The 18,324-nt window shown below is 34.9% G+C and overlaps 1 protein-coding gene and 1 pseudogene across 4 annotated transcripts in view; one reads left to right on the top strand and one right to left on the bottom strand.

Moving 5' to 3' along the window:
- Nucleotides 1-476: 476 nt before the first annotated feature.
- LOC104593474 (protein FAR-RED IMPAIRED RESPONSE 1 pseudogene) lies at nucleotides 477-3,742 on the bottom strand (annotated as a pseudogene). Its single transcript, XR_016078243.1, has 3 exons — nucleotides 3,318-3,742; nucleotides 787-2,865; nucleotides 477-642 (listed from the first exon to the last, which is right to left on the bottom strand). The product of XR_016078243.1 is annotated as a protein FAR-RED IMPAIRED RESPONSE 1 pseudogene (transcript).
- Nucleotides 3,743-11,056: 7,314 nt separating this feature from the next.
- Nucleotides 11,057-18,324, top strand: part of LOC104593475 (Glyceraldehyde-3-phosphate dehydrogenase-like family protein) — a 47,644-nt gene continuing 40,376 nt past the window's right edge. Inside the window, exons 1-5 of one of the 3 annotated variants that reach the window (XM_010253336.3) lie at nucleotides 11,057-11,356; nucleotides 12,928-13,078; nucleotides 13,471-13,551; nucleotides 13,839-13,954; nucleotides 17,905-17,958. In XM_010253336.3, the coding sequence (XP_010251638.1) occupies nucleotides 11,261-11,356; nucleotides 12,928-13,078; nucleotides 13,471-13,551; nucleotides 13,839-13,954; nucleotides 17,905-17,958 (498 nt within the window). In that variant the 5' untranslated portion in view covers nucleotides 11,057-11,260. The remainder of the gene's footprint in view (nucleotides 11,357-12,927; nucleotides 13,079-13,470; nucleotides 13,552-13,838; nucleotides 13,955-17,904; nucleotides 17,959-18,324) is intronic. The other 2 variants (XM_088891206.1, XM_010253337.3) reach the window with 2 other exon arrangements.

The raw sequence follows: 18,324 nt of genomic DNA, 5'->3' as shown, positions 1-18,324 counted from the left end.
CATACATTTAAGAGCTCCCACTTCAGTACATTTAGCGTAGTTACATCATGAAAGATGGTTAGACAATTTACATAATAAAAAAAAAAGAATTTCATATCTAATAAAGGGGTTTCATTAACCAAAGAATTAGCACCTGCCTTGCTAAATCCTGATTGTATATATGCATACTCAGAATCAATCAACATAACCATCTCCGTCCCATTTTTTAAGGAGAATGACGGTTCAGCCTAGGGTCAGAATTTTTAGGCCCAAAGTGCAGTTGGGGTGGGTGCCAGTTCGGAATTAATGCCAATTCATGGGCGGGCATTGGTGTGTAGAGTGGGGGTTTTTGACATTTTGAATGTTTATAGCTCTGCAGTGCAAATCAGAAATCAGAAATCTGCATTGGGCCTGTCCGTACTTCTCCGCCATTTTTTTATCTCTGCTTGTCATTGTAGCCATGCAAGTAGATGGAGTGAATTTTAGACCCTTACAAATAGTGAACCCCAAACAAGAATATTATAATCATATGTTAATGATGGAAAAAAAATTCTCGTGAGTATACAATGGATATGCATACCACAGAACATCATAGCATTACACATGCCCTGTTGTGCCAATATGTTAAGCATCACTAACAGGCATTGGTGCATTAAACTGTCCCTGCATATGTGAAAACATGGTAAAAGACTTATTATACAATAGATCAAATCATCATTGACTGATGTAACTTAAGTTCACCAGTCAGGAAAGAAAAGAAAACAATTTCTGCAACTTAATCATGATGGTAACTTTAGTTGGGCATACCATATCTTTTTATGGTCTATTGAGCACCAGAATAACCATGGAGGTCAGATATGCTAGGATTTGCAGAGTGTATTATAGGGTTATTAACTATTGCACATTTTCCGATTGCTTCTTCAATTGCATGAAGTGCAATATTGTAACTTTCTTGAGATAATGAGGCTTCAATACCCAACTTAAGGGCTCGATGGCATAAATTATTACAGCGTTCTGCCCTAGATCCCACTTCCTCCAATCTCTGTCCCATGATATGCCTACTCCCTGCATCTTTCATCCATCCTTTTAGTATATACTTGGATGGGATTTCAACCACAGCTGAACATTGCAGAACAACCATTGCATGTCTGCAGAGAAACCCTTTATGTTCAAACAAACGACATAGACAGCATACCTCTGATTTTGTTTCATCCCATGCCACTGTGAATTCTTCTTGTGCTTCGAAGTCATGGACCCTATATATTTTCTTGGACCCATCTTCTTTCTCTTTCCTAGGATGACATGCAACTGTTCCCAAAACCTCCAGTTGGAACTTCTGGAATATTTCATGAGGGTATACTGTAGACATTTGTTTTTCATAAGGTGAATGGGACTTCAAAGAAGGCATTGGAAGCCATGTATCAGAATTTACTCTAGATTCTTCATCACGCCCATCTTGTATAAAGACATTAAATTGCACCAAAAGATCTTTTAATGTAGTTTCCTTGTGCACATAGTTCTCAAAGAAAGAGTTCATGCTTTCAGATCGTTGAGCAGTAGACATCCCAACAAAAGAAGTATCCTTCATAAAAACTGGCACCCAATGTTTACGATCTTCATACAATGATTTAATCCATTCATCCTCCCCAAGTTCAAATGTGTGAATCATTTCCCACCATTGAGTTTCAAATTCTTCTTCTGTCCACGACTTAGAAATGCACTTTTTAAACTCTTCTATAAAATTCTCATTTCTTTTCATTACATGACTGAGCTTCTCAGGTACATCCCTTAATATATTCCCTAAACAAAATCTATGGCATGTACTTGGCAAAACCTCTGCAACTGCTGCCTTCATAGATTTATCTTGATCAGTAACTATCACCTTTGGAGCTACTGCACCCATTGCTCTAAACCACATCTGCATTAACCAGACAAAAGTTGATGGAGTGTTGTCTGCAAGTAAGGCACATCCGAACAATATTGGAACATACTGATGGTTCATTCCAATAAAAGAAACAAACGGCAAATTACATCTCTTTGTAAGATATGTGGTATCAAAACAAACAACATCACCAAAGCTGAAATAATCATGCCTTGCTTTGGAATCAACCCAGAACACGTTTTTCAAACGTTGCTCATCATTCAAATCAATCACATAAAAGAAGTTGGCATTCTCTTCTTGCATACGTATAAAATAATCAAGCAGAGCCTGTGCTTCCTCTGGTTTTATGGCCAAACGTGCTTTTTTCATTTGATTTCTCACAAGTTCCACAAAACCAACAGTTTGATCTCCATCACACTGATTGGGCATTGCAGCACAAATCTTACTTATTTGTACCTGGCCAGCATGCAAAAACTCCAAATGTTTCTTGCTAATGGCATCCATGCACCTGCGGCTTCTAAAATGATATGCTTGGGCAGGCAGAAGCTCATGATTATGCTCCTTCACAAAGTTATACACATACCATTTCCCATTTTGTCTTCTTTTCACATGCATGCTTGCCTTGCAATCTGTCCTATGAGTAGGCCGTGGGTTAACAACCCCAGGTTTTGCAATCTTGCTTCCTTGTCTATAGCATGCAAAATTTGCATCAATAAATGTTCCGGTTCTTCTTGACCGACTTGTATTCTTTTTCTTTGCAGTGAACCCCACACAACTAGCATATTCTTCATAAAATGAATATGCTTCCTCATGTGAGTCAAATTCCATTCCCAAATAAGGCTCAAAAAATGCATCATCTTCAGTTAAACCAATATCCATGGTGGAAAAGCTCATACCCAATTCAGCTTTACCCTGCACCTATACATCATTGATCACATTTTCACCCAAATTTGTCCTAGACGCTTGCATTCAGGTTCATCCACATATTGTTGAATATCAATTCCCTATACATAAAAATAAGGCATGGCAGGTATAAGCAATCAAATAATCAGTAGATATTCATAAACCAAGAAACAGAAAATAAAGGGGAGAAACAAAATTATAGCCTATAGGCACACTGACAAATAAGCACATGACAAATAATAGATACTGGATACAAAAAATGTAACGTAGAGAAACAGAAGTGAGCACTACATTCCTCCATAAAGAAGTGCATGAATACATGCAAAAATAAGTGGATGAATCACAGTATCCAAATTACCAAGAAAACATATAGGCCAGTTTGTTTCTTTAAATTTATTATTTTTTAAATGTTCATTTGGTAGGCAATGACCTCCTATTAATTAACTCCAAAAAATGAGGAATTTAAAGTACAACCCATGACTAGTTAGAATACCAAGGGAAGCATGAACCACTAAATATCAAAGGAAACAAATGAAAGGCTAAAAATTCGCACCTTTAACCTTCTTGTTTCGCAGATAGGGTTTTGAAATCCAAAACTCGGAGGATCCGAACCTAGCTAAGCCGTATTTGTCTACTCTGAACTTCATGGATAAAACAAGGCACTTCTGTTACTGAAACTGCCACGATGACAACGATAGCTCATTTCTAAAAATATCTTGGAACAAAACCCTAAACCTTGAAATGGGAACACTCAGATAGCAGTAGAGGGGTCGAGGAAGGCCAAATTTTATGAAAATTTAAGAAAACAAACGGAGAAAAGGAGCGCTGAATGATATTTCCTCCGGCGCCGGTGACGGATCTGTGTCTCTGCGATTGTTTTCAGGTGAAGACCGCCTCGAGGAAAAAACAGTTTATGACGCTTGCCAGGTCGCGTTTCGAAACCGAGAGAGTGCTTTTCATATGACATCAGCTCAATTTTTTATTATTTGCCTTCGAGAGTTCAAGGAATTACAAGAGGAATTACAAAGGTATCTTTGTCACTCAAGCAGAAAAATATGGCATGTCACTGACACGTGAGGGTAAATTGCTGAAACCTTAGTAAAGTTTCTGCTGAAATCTTCTTAAGTTTGATAATTGTAATTATGGTTTTCAAAATCGGAGCAGACGGTTGGACAGGAAACCGGTCAGGTGATTGGTTCATTTTTCTTTAAAACCGAATTTCTTTCAAAAACCGTTGATTTTAGAAACCATGATTGTAATTATATCTCTTGAACTTTTTCACATAGTTGCAAATAGACCCTTATGTTGTAATCCTTTATAAATAGTTATTAAAATGTCCAAACTAATTCATAAAGTTACTTTTGATCAAAATATTTATTTTTTTCAAATTTTTCTCATGTGTATCCATAGCTAAAACCCTTTCGATCTCTTTTCCAAAATTAATTTAGGTCCATTTGATTCACAGTTTTAATTAAAATCAAAATAGGAATGGAAATCCTTTAGAATTGAAATCGGAATATTATATTCCCATGGTTTGTTTGGTTCAGACATGAATGGGAATGAAAATTGAAATTAACAAGAATGGAATTTTATTCCCAAGGGAGGGACAGGGAATGGGCATTCCAATAGGAACAATAATGAGATTTTGGTTCCACCCAACCAAAAAGTTGTTTATTCCAATTCCATACTCCTATTCCTACAAACCAAATAAGGCCTTATTTTTCAGATTTGCCATTTATATCAATCGCTCAAAGGTAAAGCTGCAACTTTAAATTTTTTTTTTTGTTGTTGTTTATTAAGTTTGTATTGTTTATTTTCATGTAGAAACCAGCTTCAATAGTAATTACATGGGTATTTTGTACATTTTCACATCTATTGTTAGAGGATGCTAATGGAGGGGGTCTACTTGCAATTATGTCAAATAGGTGATTGCAAATACTAAACTTGGAGGAAGGTTTCACCAATTTACCCTTATTGAAACTTGTGTAAAAAAGTAAACAAAAAAACTATATATGGTATTTGGTTAGATTTCGATTTAACTTTTATGACATGCCCAAAACCAAGCAAAGGAAAATATGCTATGCACCTATGAAAGTAAAAGGTAAAGATATAAAGTTGAATTTATATAATTAAATTTAACTTTTATTATCTATATGCACCAAAACCAATGCAAATATTAGTAATGGATTTGTTGCTCACAAAGTGCATCTCACACCAACCTCACTTCATTTTTAGTTGTACATTGGGAATATCTCCCATACTTGGTTTTATCATTCATGGAAAGATGTTCCTAGGGCTGCAATATAATGTGGGGTTGGCGTGAGGTGCACTATGTGAGGAGCAAATTTGATTTCCTTTATATAGTAGTATATATTGATAAAAATACAGGGAAAATATTTTAAACTACCCCCTAAGTTTTAGGAAATGGACTATCAATATCCTTATTCTTTGCAAAATCCCTTAAAATATCCTTAGGTTTTCTGACAATTAACTAATTCTACCCCTATGGCTATGATGCCATCTAGTGTTTTCAACTTGTCATTGATCCATGGTTGAATCGTTCAAATCGTTACCCTGTCGTGATTTTGAGTTCGATTCTAGTAAAACCAGGAATGTTCTTAAAAATAATTGACCAGGTCAAAAACCATTTGACCCAATTGGATGTCCATTGACCCATTCAACTTGGTGACCAAGTCACTGATTGCACATTAAATATGTATGCAACCTTTTGGGCACCATAACTTTGTGCTATAATGTGTGATTATAGTGATCTTTTCTTTGGGTAATTTTTCAAGATCTATGTAGCCCACCCAATTGAACAATTGACTCATTTAACTCAGTAACAAGATCATAGCAAGATTTTTAAAAACGAACTGGAAACAAAACCGGTCAGGGGACCGGTTTTCGATTAAGCAATTCAACTGTCCGGGTCAAACAGTTCAACCCGTGATTTCATAAATAAATTAAAAATAAAAAATATATTTTCAACTTTTGGGAACCACCCGACCTTTAGTCCTTCGAGCCTGAAGGTATAAAATAAAATAAAAAATGCAAAAATTTTGGGTTTCCAAATTGGTGGTTCCCGAGAGCATGAAACTCAATTCAGTCGTGACTGGTGAGGTGAGGGAGGTTTCATTGATACTTTAAAAAATTGCGCTTGGGTTGGGTGAGTGGTTTGTGAGGTTTTTGGTCAACTTTATCCTACATAGGAACTATGAAGAGGGATTCTTCCTTTTGGTAAGTTCCTGAAAGTCAATTGGGAATCACCGTTCATTAGTTTGCCAAGCTACAGGTAAGGTTGCAGATAGAACAATTAAACTTACTCTCGCACGTATGGGATAATAGTGGGCAAGAAATATACCATCACCCTCACTACAGCTAAGGTTGCAAAATAGTCGCTATAAAATCGTCAGCCGCCGCTGCAAGTAAATCGCCAAACCTGTTACTTCCGCAACCCACAACTGTTACTGTTGGATCTGCTGCAAAATCAACGTTGGCCACCATAAATGAAGCTCACCGCCATCGCCGGATGCTGTAAATCGTCGTCGGTCATTGTATGTCATCATAGATGGTCAGTTGGGTGTGACGGCTGAGAGGAGGTTAGGGTTAGAACAGAAATGGGGTCATTCTAACCCTGAACGTAAGGGATGGGATTGGGGATATGAGGGTCATTTTGTTTTTTGTTTTTTAATTTTATTTAAATCAGTGAAAATAAAAATTATAACCTACAAACCATTGTTCGGGTCGAATGGTTTAGTGGTTCGATCGCGCCGAGTCAATGGTTTTCTGACTTTTCAACAGGTTTTAAAGATTTACCGGTTTATAGTGTAACCGGACCTGGGGGCTGAACAGTTACCAATTTTTCCGGTCCGACTGTCCGATCCGATCCGGTCCGGTTTTGAAAACCATGGATCATAGGTTGCACACTAAATATGTATACAAACTTCTGGAGGCCATAACATTATGCTCCAATAAATGATTGGGGTGATCTTTTTTTTGTTAACTTTTTGAGATCTATGCATACCAAGGGGCCATAGGCACCTTGTCTCACTATTTCGTGAAAAAAAAACCCTTTGTTGACATCAAATTGCAATTTTTAATGTTTTACAAATAAAGATTAAAAACTGAATTAATTTATAAATTAAATATAAAATAATGCATCTATTACATGTAGAATATAATTACATATTATTTATTGATAGAAAATATGTATTTATATACACTAGTAATTAAGCACATGCGTTGCACATGATAAATTTTTCTTCATATTAATCACTTGAATTTTAGATATATCATAGTTAATATAGAAATTGAAAATTAACAAAAGTAACAATATGATTAAAAATAAACTTAAATATTTATTATTCAATTATGATATCATGTGTTTCTTTGAAAAGTCGGATCACTGACCCACCATCTAGATAAGAAAATAACATTGCTTTTGGATTAGTTTTAAATTAGGAAAAATTATAGTCGGAGCCGACTGACAATCAGCTCTACATTTCAAATTATAAAAACCCTCGCCATGTCATCGGAGGGTTATGTGGCTTTTGCCAACATGACACTCTTAATCCATATTGGACACAACAAAAAATCTTATACTGAAATTGCTCTTTAATGTTGGGTGATTGAAAAATAAAAAAAGGGTTTTAGTTTCTTTCTCTCTCTCAATCTCCCTCACACTCTCTCACTCGCAGTCATCTTTATTTGCTCAACGACTATGTGATTTGAAAATAAATAAAAAATGGTTTTGTTTTCTGTATTACATTCTCTATATCAATTTCTCTAATTCATTCTCTCCCTCTCACTACCTATCATTTTCCCTCGATTTCTTTCTTGGTCAATCTCTCATTCTCCCTTAATTTTATTCGTTCTCCTTCAATTTCTCTCCCTTTCCCTCTCTCGTTTTTTTTTTCTTACACACTTATATGGTATTAATCAAATCGTATAAAAGAACATGAAACCAACTTGGTATGGTTCAAAAATTATTACACCAATTTGATAAAAAATTTCACAATAAACTCTTGGCTATAAAATTTACACCAACTGGAGAACAATAGAGATTGAGGGAAAAGGAAATATTGTTTGAGGTGGAGAGTGAGGGAGAAGAATGAGAAAGATTGAGGGAGAACAATAGAGAGGGGAGGGGAGGGGGAAAGAGAGAGGGGGTTTGATTTTGCTACAAACCGAAGCCGAGAGAGTGGGAGAGATAGAAGGAGTGGGAGATTGAGAGATGACTGTGAGAGTGAGAGAGAAGGGAGGGAGATTGAGAGACAGAGAGATTGGGAGAGAAACTGAAAACCTATTTTTGATATAGGTTTTTTTGCTATGTCCAACATGGATTAAGAGTCCCATGTTGGCAACAACCACATAAGCCTCTAATGACATGGCGGGGGGGTTTTATAATTTGAAATGTAGAGCCGGTTGTCAAAGTTTTGTTGGTTTTTGGACCAACCTGTAACCTAATTTTAAATGTACAACCAACTTTGACTATAATTTCCCTTTAAATTATATATTTCATTTACATTTTTATATAAAATATTTGTTACTTATCACACTTGGTTTTTATTTGTCTACGTCATAATTTTACTCAAACCACTAACTCACCATTTAAAAATAAAAATTGTTTGGTTTCTACATTGACCTTAAATTTTGTATTACATTTCCATCATTGATAAAATTATTTCTTATGTATAAAACTTATTTTTATTCAATATAATGAATGTATAATATTAGAAATGTACCAAATATTTTATTTTTTATAAATATATAACATTAGATATGTGCCCAAAAATTTCTCTATCATTTTTTTCTTGTGATTCTTTGTACCCAATATTTTAATTATGACATTATTTATTAATCCATTTGACCCCAAATGGTCGAATTGCTTGCCCACCACCGGGAGGGAAGAAAATTGTGTTGTTTTCATATTAATTTTCAAAATGTTAATTTTTATAATATTAAAATTAATATTGTGGATTTAATTACAAGAATTTAAAGATGAGAGAAATATATCTTAAATATAGGATTTAATGGGAGAGAATAGGAAAATATTTTTATTTCAAATTGGTTTTAAATTTTATATTCCATTTTCATCATTAATAAAAACATTTCTTATTTATCATACTAATTATTGTTTAATATGTATGTTAAAAATGTTCCCATTTTTTTTAATTTATATATTTTTTTTTCATTTTATCTATTTTTTAATTTTATTATTTAATCGTGACAACATGGATTAACCCATTTGACCCAAAATAATTTAATTTCTTACCACCACTTAAATGAAAACACTATTTTTTGCTAGGTAGATTTTAAAAGCATAAGCTTTTATGTTATTGGAATTATTTATTTATTAAGTATGTATTTAATTAATAGAACTTAATGATGAGAATAAATAAAAATAAGTTAAATATATGATTCAATGAACATGAATGCAAGTTAATAACTTAAATGTTGGATTTAATGACAGAGAATTGAATGCATTGAATATCTTTAAAATACCTCTTTTCAACTCATTTAATATCAATAACCGATTATCCTATTTGCCCTCATTTTTTATCAATAAATTTAAATGTAGACAAGTAAATATTGTCCTTAAAAAATTCCATAAATATTCTTGAGGTCATTCGTATTTTTTAAAGTAGTATAGATATATCTATATAATTATACATGTAGGTAAATATATAAAATGCCGACATAGCACAGTCTAACCCATTCGACTCGAACAATTGAACTGATGACTCATGGGAAAAAACTTTAGCTGTTGGGGGCCAACGACCTATGCTGTTGAGAGAATTTCTAGAAATTCCACGTTACCATAATATAAACAATATCTGTAATTTCGAATTCAAATTCGAGTGGAATAAATGGTCGAATTCAAATACATACTAATTGGATTAGATAAATATTCAAATTCAATAATATATTATAAAATATACACAAATATATTATATTCTAATTCCACTAACTTGTGGTACACCCTTTACACATGACCCAAAGCATCACTTGTACCTACTTACTACAAAAGACAAACAAAAGTTGTTCTTGATTGACAACCACTTTAATTGACAGGCCTTATCCACTCTTTTTTTTTTTTTTCCTACAACACCTTTCACACTGAGGATGAAAAGTGTAAAGAGAAAGTAAGGAGAACTATCTTCTATTGAAGACAAAAGGGCTTATGAAGATTAAACTTCAACTTCTGTTGATTGGGGTCATTATCCAATTTCTCTCTCTCTCATTTCTTATTTCCTTTGGATTATGAGTTTTTTTTGAGGTTTTTGTTTTGCATAGTTAACAAGTGATGATTTTATTTTTTGAGTTTTTTTGTGTTGTTTACATGTGATGGTTGTTTCTCTTTATGTTGGTTTTTAGATTTACAGTTTTCTCTACAAAATCAGTTAAAATCAATTATTTGACATTATAATCAAAATCGAATTCGATTGAGATTTTTGAATATCTGTTTGATTTCGAATCGAATTCAAATCACTTATTTTGTAATTGGAATTGAATTCGAACATGGACAATTCAATTTGAATTCGCTACATTTACAGGCATACTTTTTCCTATGTTGTCACCCAATATGGGAGGTCTGAAACTCTGAATCCAATTATTTTTTTTTCTTTTAAGAGGGGAGATTTAAGTATTTAAGAAAAACATTAAAAGGGTTTAAATCTTTTACCCTAAAAAAAATTAAGCCATGTCGCGTTCCAAAATCCTCATTCTATTTTTTCTTTTTTTTTGGATTGTTTATATCTCTTATTAATGGTGAAATCTCATTGAACCACTCATCCTAAAATATGTCCATTTCCTAAAATTTCTCCTAAATTATCTTTTTCCACCAAAATATTTTTTAAAAAATATTTTAAATACTATTTGGCATATCTCTAATGGATCATTTGACATCTCTCTGTATCTCTTTCTATTTCTATCTTAATCTTTCTCCACATTCCAAACGCTATTATTTTAAAATATTCTTATATTAAGTCGGTGTAAGTCATTAATCAAATGGTTTGATTCGGGTTCAAGTCCGGTCAATTGAGTCTATGCGTTTTACAAATTTATTGTCTCACAGCAGTATGGTAAATTTAATAAATGTGACAAATAAGAATTTTTAGAATTTTTTATAGATATGGTAAACATGTCTAGAAAATAAGAAAAAACAGAAAACCAACATATAACGGTCTAACCCATGATCCAAATGATCGGTTCGACCGCGAGTTAAAAACGCTGGTTTTGGGGTTTTGAGGGAAGCTTGCCCCATTGCTGTTAAGCCCATTTGCCTAAAAGAAAGCAACTGACATCCGACCCGCGCACAACATTGTCATTTGTGAAAATACAACTATTTTAGGTGTGATGAAAGAAATGAAAAGTGGAAAACAAAACTGAGCTCTGTATTTCTCGCGGCATCTCTTATAAGCTTCATCTCACTGGGACTAGGAGCCATTACATGAACGCACAGTGATTAACAATAGCAGAGAGAGAGAGAGGGAGATGAAGACCATTCCATTGATTCTGATGGGTTGTGGAGGCGTTGGGCGACAGCTCATCCAACACATTGTCAGTTGCAGATCTCTTCATGCCAAACAGGTATCTAAGATAGCTGGATGTGAGATAGACAATAGTTTCCCTCTGAAACAATGAACATCATGATCATCCTACTGGTTCAAGTAGCGGCTTTCTGACATTTTGACTACGGAGCAAATGGACTGTTTAATAAGAAAATAGGGGGGTCCTTTCTGGGTTTTAACTGAGTGAAGTAAATGGGGAGGTAATAATATCTAAATTGGTTTTTCTAAGTGTCTCTAGGATGCATGGAAATGAAAACTAGTTTTTTAAGTGTTCCGGTTCCTATCGTATATAGAGTCATCTTTCAATTGATTCTGTAGTCGAATGAAGAAGAAATTACAACTTCTCACTGCAGTTGTGGAGAAGAGAATTATTTGCATAATGGATTGGATTTAATAATGTTCTATTTGTTTGGAGAATAGAGCAAAAAGAAGAACCTCTATTCTCATGAACTTGACTGCAGAAGAGAATTCTACTAACTTTGTTAGCATCCATCGATTTTTTGGTAGTTATTTTTTCCTTTTTTTTATCGTTTAGATGGTTGGTGATACGTTACACTCCAGTATAGTTCACTTTTTTTTTTGGGTAGAACACCAGTATAGTTATCCATTCCTTTCTTCTTTTTTTCTACTTATTGCCCTGTCTATATATGTGAATAGAGATTCAAACGTGTAATAGAACATGCAAACTCATCACACTGTACACAGCTGAAATTTGCATAGCAAATCTATTAATATCACTGTTTTGATTGTCTGGGAATTAGACTTAGACCTAGAGGTGTATAAATCACTTTGATCCCTTAGGAGGAGGAAACTTGGGATGCAACCTGGGATAGTCAATACGGACTTGACCATATGACCTGATATCTAGGATGGATTGCACTAAAATTTTAGAAATTTGGTTAGGGACAAAAGTTCAGATTGAACTTAGTTGAGTGTGCTGAATCCTATTCCACCATTCCACTTGTTAAGTGCCATTTCTATTGTTAAACTATGAGGTCTGAACTCATTTTTTTGAAGGTAAATTAAACAAGAAAATTTTATTAGAAAAGAAGGGAAAAACAATTACACCTAGGTGATAAGATATCACCCGAAAAGAAACAAAACTTGTACCCAAACCATTCAATCTTTTCAAATACCTAACTTCCTTTCCCAACTCTTACAAACAGAAAAACAAGGCCTATTATAAAAAAAAACCAAAAGACCAAAATCCAAACACAAACTCCCAAAGCATCCCAAACCAGCATTGAAACAAACAGATGGAAACAGTCTGAATTGAAGAAGTCTCTGGTTTGGAAGTGATCCAATACCTTATTTTAGTCAGTCAGAACTCTGTTGCAAAGAATAAGGAGCCTGTCTTGTAATAGATGGTCTGAATTAACACGGATTATATCAAAGTTTCTGTTTTAGGAGTTATCCAACAATGCGCCCTGATCTATCTGCACGTATGCTGTTTTTATTACTTTGGACTTGGCTGTGTTGATGACCCAGGTTTTCCTTTATCTACATTATGATGTTCCTCTTCGATGGTTTTATTTCTGTTACCTTTAATTGGAACTTGTGTTATTGAGATTTCCATACTGTTTGAAATAGGGAGTGCTTTTGCGTGTTGTGGGAGTATGCGACAGCAAATCAGTGGTTGTAGCATCAGATGTATTCACAAGGGGTTTAGATGACGCTTTCTTGACAGAAATTTGCCGGGTTAAGTCATCTGGTTCTTCTTTGTCAATTCTGGGCAGCAAAGGTAATATAATATAATGGTCCTTGTAATGACCAGTTTACTATAGATCTTTATGTGTAAGGTTCTAGTTCAGAAGTTTTTTAAAGGAGCAATGTTTGGTGTAATGATAAAATCTTGGGCTGATACATATTCAAGTCTTAGAGTGGCCACTTCGTGCCAAAGAAAAAAACGCCAAAGGAGATCTTGGATGGCAGGGACCATTATTGGGTAGTTGTCCTTTTCTAGGTTTATTATTTCTATTACTTCATTTTGATTCCTATATTATATATGCACACTACTTGTGTTAACTGAATTTTGAAAATTTGATGTTAAAGTCAACATCTGAAGAGTTAACCAATGAAAATGATCCATCAAATGTATATTCTTTCTTAATTCTGTTTGTTTACGTGATTTAGGTGGTGAATGTCAGATATTCAGCAACTTGGAATCAGTGAAAAAAGTTGTGGATATTGCCAGTCACTTGGGCAGAACAACTGGTTTGTAGCATGTTGATAGTAAAATGGTTCTTTCCATTGCTAGTATGTCTATCCATGACAATGTTCTCACATCCCCTTTGGAAATTTAAACATTGGCTACATTTCCTCACAGTGAGGATGACCTTTTCAAGTGTTGATTAATTCAATTTGATAATAATTATATAAAAATACATGGGCACTATTATTAGGCTGGGGTTTTCTTTCATCCTATCTCATACCATTCTCTCAAATTTCATCAATGTACAATAACATATTACATATGTTTCTATTGATTCTTTTCCCTACAGGTTTGACATTTGTTGATTGCTCTGCCAGTTCTGAGACTATTGAAATACTAAATCAAGCTGTTGACCTTGGTTGCTGCATTGTGCTAGCAAACAAGAAGCCTCTTACATCTCCAATGGTAATTTTTCCTAGAATACTTGACTTGTCTAACACTAAATGAAGAACAATCTGGTTTAAATGTGTGGCAGCAGAAGAAAGAAGAGAGGAGAGTGTAGAGAGACAAGAGGAGAGAAAGCTGTTTTTGAGAGAAGAGAGAATGTGGGGTCGTCTGCTGCCCCCTTTCTTTCCTTTTATTGTGTCTGTTAAAAAGGGACAAAATGACAAACATGCCTGGTTAACCTTACACATCTGATCAGGCAAAACAAAAGATAAAAAAGTGATAGAATGACAAATATAACCTCTTAACACCCCTCAATCGGAGCATATATATTGATCATGCCCAGTTTATTTACATCAATAATCGACTTAGATTTGCCAACACCTGAAAACATCAGCTAAGGGCCCCTTAATGGTGACAAATGGAAGACACATCTCTCTTGAAACATGTTCTTGGATAAAATGCTTATCTACTTCAACATGCTTTGTTCTATCATGTAGAGTGGGATCATGTGTGATGTTTATAGTTGCTTGATTATTGTAGTACAACATCATTGGTTTTGCATGATCAACCCCCAACTCTTCTATTAGAGACCACAATCAAAGAATTTTAGAAACTCCAAGAGCTATTGATTTATTTTCAACTTTTGCACTTGATCAAGTCACTTCTGTTTGCTTCTTGCTACTCTAGGGCAATGGTTTACCCCTAAGGCCCTAACTAGTGTACAATACCTTAAGGTAAACTGCCTATCTTCCACTAAACTAGCTTGACCTTGACCTATGAAAGCTCCAATCTTAATTGCCCATGGTTTTCTAACACATGCCTTTTTTTGGATGCCATTTCAAGTAAGATAGAACCCTCTGAACAATTGCCAAATGTGCATTCATAGGGGTGTCCATATATTGACTAATAACATTTTTTTTGATAATTATTATTGGCTAATAACATTAACTGCATATGTGATATCCTCCCTGGCCATACATAGGTATAACATCCTTCCAACCAACCATTGAATCAGTCCCATATCTTCTAGCCTTTTCCTTTGAGGCATACAACTTGTGATTCTAATTGAGAAATATCAGTTTGTTTGATCCCTAGCTTCTCTTTATCTTTCAACAAATCAAGGGTGTACTTCTTCTACAAGATAAGGATCTCATGCTTAAGATCTAACAACTTCAATTCCCAAGGTGTATTTGAGTTCACCTAGATCTTTAGCTTGTCAACTTATGTAATATCATTCGTTGCCACCATAATATCATCTGTATAAATGATGAATTCTGTAAGCCGCCATCCCTCTTAGCAAATAATGTATGGTCTGACTATGCTTGTATGTCACCATTTGTTAGAGGAGTTTCTTTAAACTGACCAAATAAAGCTCAAGGAGATTGCTTTAGCCTATGCAGGATTCTTCAATCTATAGACCTCCCCCTTCTCAACATTGCTACTAAAGAACCAGGGACAAGAGCCATATAAACCTCCTATTGTAAGTCTCCATTCGAAAAACCATTTTTCACATCACTGTATAATAGAAGCTAATTAGCAACAAGGGATATAAATCTCATATATAGTTCCTCTTTGCTACAAGAGTAAAGGTCTCTAAGTAATCTACCCCATAGATATTTGTACCTTTCTATCACCAATTAGACATGTATTTCTCAATCTAATCTTCAGCCCTATACTTCATAGCAAAGACCATTTACACCCATCTAACTCTTCTAGCAAATTGACTGTTGGGACCGATGGCCTTAACCGGGGGGAGGGGTGAATTGGGTAGAGCTCTAAAAATCTGATTGTCTTGGAATTCTATTTGAATTCTTACACCCTTGACAATCAAGCTCAAGACCCTTCCCCTCAAACTGAATCTAAGCCTTATGACAAATGATATGCAGCGGAAGTTTGAAGTCTCAATCAGTAAGGTTCAACAGTTGATCAAGATGAAATGCTTGAAACAACCAAATTGTTGAACTAACGAACCTGTAGCTGCAAAACAGATAAGCAAGATATGAGCAGGAGCTGCAGGCGTTAGAAGTCAACAATTAAGCTCAATAATAATAAGGACTGCTAACAAGAAGATAGCAGCTGATAAGTAAATTACATAGTTAAGAACTGCAGCCTGCTATCTTGGTTAGTGGTTCTGTAGTTACTGTACTCTGTGCATCAGAAAATAAAGAAACCATTTTGATTCCCAGCTTCTGCACTGCTTCTATGCTAGCGGTGAATGCACTCCACTCTGCATCTGTGATATTCTGAGCCTTGCGTTGTTGCCCTCGTGCTGTGATAACTTGTTATTAGTATTTAAGACAACATATCTGATGTATGAGAAACTGGATCAAAAGATGCAACAACATATAAATAAGGATAGTTGCCATTATTATTCAAATTGTCTTTCAATGTTAGATACTTGCACTCTTCTTGCACTTCTTGTTGATAGAGTCTGATTTGCTCTTAAACTAGATGACATACTTGTTAGGGACAACTCATTACAATCCCTATTAATGGATCTCTCATAAAATGTTTCCGATTCATATCCTATAAATATCAGCAGCCCAAAGAAGTTCACTTCTTCAAGTCCCCTCAGGTACATAAAAACAGTCACAAAAAAATAAACATGTACAACAATTCCTTTGTCCATACCCTTTATCACTGAATGAGGATCTCTATTACAGGGTTGTGGATTACCAACCACCATCCCAATGAGTTGTGTAATTCTAATCCCATAAATATACTATAATTTTCTGAAAATTTATGACCACCATCTCAACTAGTTAAGCCATTGGACTGCATAGAAACAAAAGCCACCATCTCATCCATAAGCCTTCTCAAGGAAAATTATCCGGTGGAATGATCAATGTCAGGTGGAACTTAATGGTTTTATTAAAAATGATCCATCAATTATATTCAAAGCAAAAGGAAAAATGGACTTTATTAACACAAGAAAACGTTGGTTTGCATTAATAACTTAAAAATAGAGGTTATATACAGAGTAATAAACAATATGCTGTTTATACATTTCAATGAAACAAAGCTATAAATAGTCAGTGTATTCAGGAGTTATGGAGAAGACAGAGAAGAATGCATGTTAACCGATACTTACATGGAATGAACATAGAACTGATGTAAACATGGAGGCTAAAGTAGAAGTTAAGCGCTCGTATGCATTCGTGAATAACAGAGAAATGAAACAAAATAGTGAATCCTATATTGGGGGTTAAAGGAACTACTAATCAGAATGCAAGAACATGCTAATACAAAGATCGAAACACAAAAAACCCTAGAAGGCTAGAAATTAAACATGCAAGAAGATGGAAATATGAAGAAGAAAACCTACATTAGAGGTTAAACCCTAGAATAGAACATAGCCAAATGAACATGCAAAGATGAATAATAATGTGAAAATGAAACTCTATATGGAATGGAAATATGAAGATACAAGAACAAAGAACGTCATTGCATATGCCATATGGTTGAGGTACAGAAAGAACACCAGACAACTAATTGAAACTCTAGAAATGAAACTTGAAGTCATGGGAGAGAAAGGAATAGAAACAAGAGCTTACACTGGATTGGTGGGGGTTCCACTGTGTCTTCAGTGGCATCGAGAGCAACCAGACAAGTGAAAAATGGGGGGTTGGGAAGAGAACCCATGAACTTTTGATCGTGCCACATGTGGGAGTTTTGCAAACGTACTGACCAATGACCAAGCTTTATTGAGTAGACAAGGGCTTGGAAAGTTCAGAGTCTTCATTTGAAGCTTCCTGAAATCCAGCCTTCTCATCTTTCTAAAGCATCCATCTTTTCATCTAGTGGGCTACTCGCTACCAAATGGGAAAAGACAAAAATTTCAACTTTTGATCTTCCTGCAGATCAAATGGTGCTTTCATTTTTCCCATTCTTCAGCAATTATTCTATTGATTATCATGATCTAGTCCCTCAAATGGCTAAAGAAAATCCTTATACAATCTGTTGTGCAGGAGGATTATGAGAAATTGGTCTCACATCCACGCCACATTCGTCATGAATCAACTGTAAGTATGTTCATTTCTTGATGTTGCAATATTTATGGATTCTTTTTTGAAGATAAATAGAAAAAGAAACTTTATTAAGAAAAGAAGAATGTAGAGCAAGGAGGTAGGCATCATCCAAGGGAGAAAAGAAAACAAACACCTAACCAAACCTTCCACCCATAACCTTTCCAACCAAGCCCAAACACATCATCTATAATAAAACTGATGTGGCGTAATCTGGCTGCTCCCTGCTGGAGATGATCTGGCTGCCAGCAATGACGTGAACTGGGTAGTCTGCAAGAGAGGGGTCAGAGATCCCGGGGTGGCTCACCCGGTGGGGACACTCCGATGGCTAAGTTAGAACACAGTGGTAGTAGAGAGCTTGAA

Source organism: Nelumbo nucifera, chromosome 7 (genome assembly GCF_055504915.1).
Source record: "Nelumbo nucifera cultivar China Antique chromosome 7, China Antique-T2T, whole genome shotgun sequence".
Taxonomy (NCBI): Eukaryota; Viridiplantae; Streptophyta; class Magnoliopsida; order Proteales; family Nelumbonaceae; genus Nelumbo; species Nelumbo nucifera.
Note: the sequence above shows the minus strand (reverse complement) of the source record. Positions and strands in the feature narration are given on the sequence as shown.